The following is a 6000-nucleotide window of genomic DNA, read 5'->3' on the forward strand; positions in this document are numbered from 1 at the left end:
GGGGAAAAGCAAACTCAGAGTATTTTAAGTATCTGAAGGGAGGGTCAAGAGGATGCATCCAGGCTCTTCTCTGTAGTTCCTAGCAACAGTACAAGAGCAATGGGCAAAAACTGATGCACAGGAAGTTCCACCTGAATGTGAGGAAGAATTTCTTTACTGTGCAGGTGACTGAGCACTGGAACGACGTGTCCAGTGGAGTCTCCCTCACTGAAGATATTCATAAACCGTCTGGTTGCAATCCTGTGCCATGTGCTCTGGGATGGCCCTGCTTGAGCAGGGAGCTTGGATCAGTAGTCCCACTGTGGTCCCTTCCAACATAACCCACTCTGGGATTCTGTGTACTGGGAAGAGCAATATGAACTAATGATTGGACTCTAAGTTGTTTGTGATTTAATGGTCACATCAGGTGCCAGTAACCTGTTGCCCTGCTGTGATTTTATGCTACTTTTAATGTTAGGGTTTTGGTTTTTTTTCAAAAAATAATAGAAATAAAAACTAAAATAATAAAAAAGTGACAGATGGTGTACTCATCAGTTTCCCGCACCAAACAAATGGCTCAAATTAGTCACAGAGTGGGAATCAAGAAGAGTGCCTCTACTTGCTCAGGGGCACACCAAGGATGATGACCAGCAGGATCAGAATCATTTGCCCAAACAGGTTCAGGAGTGCTGGTGTAGGTCATTGTTATGGGGACACTTGTACCCTGGATGGTGTGAGACCTGCCAGCAGCTCTGGCCCCACCAAGGCAGGGCTTTCAGCAGCAGGGCTGATCCTCAGCAGCTGGCACCACAAGCACAGCCTCTTTTGTTTGGCATCCCCTGTTTCACAGAGTATGGTATGCAGCACAGCAGTCTTGCAGAACTTGGACTAGAATTCTTTTTGTCAGCTCCATCTATCTTGTGATGTTTATATAAAGCTCAAGGAGGAGGAGAGTCCCTTTGGAAATAAAGCTTACTGTTTCTTTGCTCTTTTTAAAATGCCCCAAAGCAGTGTAAAATCTGGAGTGAAGGCATTACCCCACCACAAAATACTTGTGGGATCCCTGAGCAGCTGCCAAAATCCTAGTTATTTGTAGGAGGCAGTTGAGAATACTGCTGCAGCGTTAGCCTTCAAAAATGCATCAGAAGCATTTTTACACCCATCACATGGCTACTGCTAAACTCTCCATGTATGGATGTCCAATTTGATCCTATTTGCAAGCTGCCCTGTCTCAGCTGAGGGTGTGTCTTCCTCTTGTGGAAGAGAGGAGTAGGCACTAAGATGCCTGACTCCTTCAAGGGACACTGCAAAGAACCTTTCTTTATGAGTTTCAGGCTCAGTCTGGGATTTTTTTCAGACTTTTTTATGTGAGTATTGATTCAGCACTGAGATCATAAAGCAGCTAATTAGAAATCTAGTTTTACGTTAGGTATGACCCAAGTTACAGATTTTAGCATGTCTAGGTGGATGGATGGCTGGATGGATGGCTGGATGGATGGCTGGATGGATGGATGGATGGATGGATGGATGGATGGATGGATGGATGGATGGATGGATGGATGGATGGATGGATGGCACATCTCAAAATCAATACACAAATGCTGTCATTTGAAACACGTGTACATCAGAATATTTTCCAAGCAGTCCTTTCAGGCTCAGGAAAAGCACCAGAGTGTATTGAGGGATTTTCCTCCTCTTTATTTTTTTTTTTCCTTAAGATATTAATTTATTTAGGTGGAATCTTGAGTGTCCAAGCAAGGAGGCTTTTTTTTGTTTTTGTCATTGTTTATAACAAAGAGCAAGAGAGAGAGGCAACATTAACAGAAAAAAATTCTTCTTTTTAAATGTTTATGGAAGTCAACAGAAGAAAATGGACAGCAATAGAAATGCTGTGGCTGAAATTAAATAAGTCCCATTTCAACAAATTGAACCTTATTTGCCTGCTTTACTTTTGTTCTTTGTCTGATTGACCAAGAGAAGTCCCTTGCTTTCTATCCACACTTAGCTCCAGTGCTGTACAAACAGCCAGGGAAACTTTCAGAACTAGAAGGGGGCAGTTGTGCTGCTTTGATAAATTGGCTATGTCCAGTGCTGGAACAAGGCTGTAGTTTGGATTGGCAGGTCTGATAGCTCTTTGGCTGTATTTTTATTATTCTCTCCTCCCCTTCAAAACAGCCTCTATCATTATAGACGGCTACAGCAAAAACATGTCATTCCTGAGATGAATAAACATAAGTTGTGTTAGAAATCTGCTTTGCTTTAAGGAGGCATTGATCAGTACGGCAGAGACCTCAACTTATCTGATGCCTTTATGTTTTGATTTTCTTTTTTATTTTGAAGTGCATTTATTGTGTTAAAAAGTGATTAAGAAGCAATACCTTAGAGAGCAATAATTTCAGAAGGAAAGCTGACACATTTAAGCAAGTCTGTAAAATTCATGACTTAAAGGGAAAATTTAAATTTTTTGTACCACACTGACAGCAGAAACTGAAAATACTGAGATCCGTTTTCAAATAAAAAGAAAAAAAGGCCATATGTTATGCAATGCATAATTCAGCTTTAAATTCAATGTGTGTTCCTTTGGAAGTTGTCAGGGTGAAATCTTTAAGAGTGACCTAGTAAGCTGTAATAGTTTCCATGTTCCAAAAGAAAAACAAAACAGACTAAACAAAAGTAAGAAATGATGGGGACAGCAAGGGACGGGAGTCTTCAAGTTATTCCTGTATACTTAAAATTGTGCTAGAAGATTTGTAGATATTGGGACTAAAAGGGACCTTAAAGTCTAGTCTGACTTGCTGTAAATCATAGGCCACAAAACTGTTCTCCTTCTACCCTTACTTCCTCATGTAATTTACAAAAAGATATTAAGTTCTGACTTAAACATATGAAAGTTGATGAGATCAGTCCTAACCGATTTCCTTTCATGCCCTTCAGTGTTTCATCCCATGATTAGCCACTTACTATCTACTGAATACAGATTTTAAAAAAATAAAAATTTCAATCCAGATACATTTTTAAACAAACTGCAGGTGTGTGAGATAGCAGTCCTTGTTTTGTGCAGTGGATTAGTTTTTGGTTGCTGCTATACTGTCCTAATTTAACAGCCAAGGACTCCAGGACTTCTTCTGTGGCTGCTGTTGGGTCACAGAGCAACCAGCCCTCACACTCCTCTCAGCCCCACCACTGATGTTTGCCTTTTGGCTCCCTGTACAGAAAATCCTGACCATGATCCCCACCGAGGAGGAAAAGCAGAAGATCCAGGAGGCCCAGCTGGCGAATCCCGATGTCCCCCTGGGCAGCGCTGAGCAGTTCCTTCTCACCCTCTCCTCCATCAGCGAACTCTCTGCCAGGCTCCAGCTCTGGGCTTTCAAGATGGACTATGAGATAGTGGAAAAGGTGAGGAAAAGCACAGGGATGGGTGGAGACTCTTCCGAGGCTTTGCTTAATCTTTCCCTGACCTTGGTATTATATGGACATTTTGAGGAAATGGTAAATGGGTCACTTTTGTTTCAGTGGCCAAGCAGGAAACAGCTAAACTGATCCTTCATAATCTCTTCCTTCTATAAAAGAAAATTAGGAGATTATGTCTTCCTTCCTTTAATTAGTCACTAATGATATTGAAACAAAGAAGTGGGCTAAATCTTTGCCACATCTTCTCCAGATGTTGTTTTTCAGGAAATTACTTTTGAGCAATGAGAATTTTTCTTCCATAAAGATTGAGTAAGGACTACCATATTCAGTCTTATATCATGAGAGCATTGATCTTACATCTATTTAAACTAAGGAAAACACCATCCATTACGGTTCTTTTTGTTTATAGCTCTCAAAATTCTAAACAAAAGATAAGACAGTTCAGCTCAGTCACACACAGTTGTTGCCACCTTCTCCATGGCTGGCATTCATTCAAAGAACACTGTTATTGGGGTGTCCGTCAACATGATGAATCACGGGCACAAATTTTTAAAAAGTGGATAAAAATTTGGTGCATAGGTGAGACAGAATGAAACTGTGTAGGGGATTTCAGGTACTTGCTGCCTTTCACAAGGTCTTTCAGGAATCTCTGCACAGGAGCTTCCTTTTTGCTGCACTTGTGGTGCATACCCCTGGCATTACCATTAAAGCAGCTCTCTCCTCTGCATATTCGTTTTGTATCTGCGCACATAGATGTGTATTGAAAAATCAGTATAACTGTGTGATATGAATTCTAAAAAGTGAAACGTGAAAAAAGTTTCACGTGCTTGTGAAAATTCCTTACGTTTACGTAGCAATGGTTATTTAATGAGTTGTGCGACAGTGGATTGATTTGCAGGTGATACTGTCAAGATTACTCAACATTTATTTAATTTTCTTAGATGTTAGGATATGCAATCACACAAATACTCAGAATTTTTACTGGAATGTTTTAGTATTAGCCATTTACATTTCTGACTTGTATAGCAAAATACTTGTATCTGGCATGAATACTTTTTTGCCAGTTCGTTCTGTTTTGTTTTCATTTTTTTTCACTCTGGTACAGCTATTTATTCTGCTTTGAAGCTACCACAAGGCTAAATTGTACCTTTCATGTAAGCTGAGTTAGCAGTACTTACTAATCTCTGCATATACCTAGAATTTCTAGGGTCCTCTCAATCAAAAAGCAACATTTGAAGCACCACTAAAAGCTAAAGAAATTCTGAGTTTACTTTTGCCACAAAGTTAATTTATTGCCAGCTAAAATTCATGTAGAATGCATGCTAGTACAAAATGTCTCAAATACTTAAATTACTCAGAGAAGCAACAGCTGTAGGGAAGACAAAACCAACATTTTTGTCCCTGTTTCAAGGTAGATGGGACTAAGCACAGTACTTACCATAAAATGCTAGAGGAAGTAACATGTGATAAGTGTGATAAAGTATGAGAAGCATGTGATAAGCCTAGCAGAGAAGCATAGATAGGACAGACAGCCTGGGTCTTGGGTGAGGACAAAGAAACAGGATCAGACATCAGGAGTGCAAGGCAGAGTGAGCACCTGGGTGTCTCCAGTTACAAAAGGTTAAGGTCAGAGTTCCAGGTAATCAGTAAAGGTACATGTTATTTGGACTGAAATAAGATACTGTGATACTCAGTTTTAAAAAAATGAAGTAATTTGCATTAGTGATTATGATGATAAAAGAGACCCTTGAGCTGCTTACATTCTTCTATTCTTGAAACTATGTTTTTTCAGAAGATCTATCTGCAAAAGGGCAAACACTTCATGAAACATAGGTCCCAGAATCACTTAAGTCCACAGCTTTGCCTTTCTTTTTTTGTCCGGCATTTGCTTGATCTTTTCTTTTTGATTCTTATTTTGTAATAAGGAAAATTCATAGCAGTTCAGAATGCACTCATATTATTTACCAAGTCCCACATACATTTTATGTAAGATATGAGTGCTATTATTTCCATGAGGCTGGAAGTTTTAGATGGTCCCTGTTACCACCAGTGTGAAATACCTGAGTTATTGGTAAGACCAGGCTTCTCATACGTGAGACTCTTCTGCTAACCTGCCAAGAACAGAGTTCTGCCTAAGTAGCTTTTAGCTTCATCTCTGACAACCTGAAAGAAAAGAATATTAATTGTTCAAGAAATGGGTTAAGTGATACATTGTTTATGTTCATTAAAAGCTTTTCAGGCATAATAAGAGAAATAATCTTTCTTAGCTTGAATTTAATTAACTGAAGCAAGTAGGGGTATATTTGTAGGGAGCATCCTCAACCTGTGAGGAGCTGAACTGGATGAATAAATATTCACTCTTTGCTCTCTATAGAATATTTAAAATGAAAGAAAAATGAATGAGTGTTAACTTAAATGTTTACCAAAGGTCATTAGCAGAACAATAATTTCCCTCTCCTTTCTTTTGGGATCCTAGTTTAAATGCACAGACAGAAGAGGTTAAAAAATTGCACTGTGTTGCTACTCATTCCTCATATGAAATTACTTATGATGCAGATATTGTCAAATTCTGTTATCTCAAAGGGGCTGTAAAGGTCTTAAAAAAGGAAT

General features: G+C 39.3%; 1 protein-coding gene across 2 annotated transcripts in view; it reads left to right on the forward strand.

Moving 5' to 3' along the window:
- Nucleotides 1–6000, forward strand: part of FHOD3 (formin homology 2 domain containing 3) — a 377898-nt gene that overhangs the window by 324804 nt on the left and 47094 nt on the right. For both annotated transcript variants that reach the window (XM_066560163.1, XM_066560156.1), the window contains one exon: nucleotides 3193–3375. In XM_066560163.1, coding sequence (XP_066416260.1) covers nucleotides 3193–3375 — 183 coding nt within the window. The remainder of the gene's footprint in view (nucleotides 1–3192; nucleotides 3376–6000) is intronic.

Source organism: Molothrus aeneus, chromosome 1 (genome assembly GCF_037042795.1).
Source record: "Molothrus aeneus isolate 106 chromosome 1, BPBGC_Maene_1.0, whole genome shotgun sequence".
Taxonomy (NCBI): Eukaryota; Metazoa; Chordata; class Aves; order Passeriformes; family Icteridae; genus Molothrus; species Molothrus aeneus.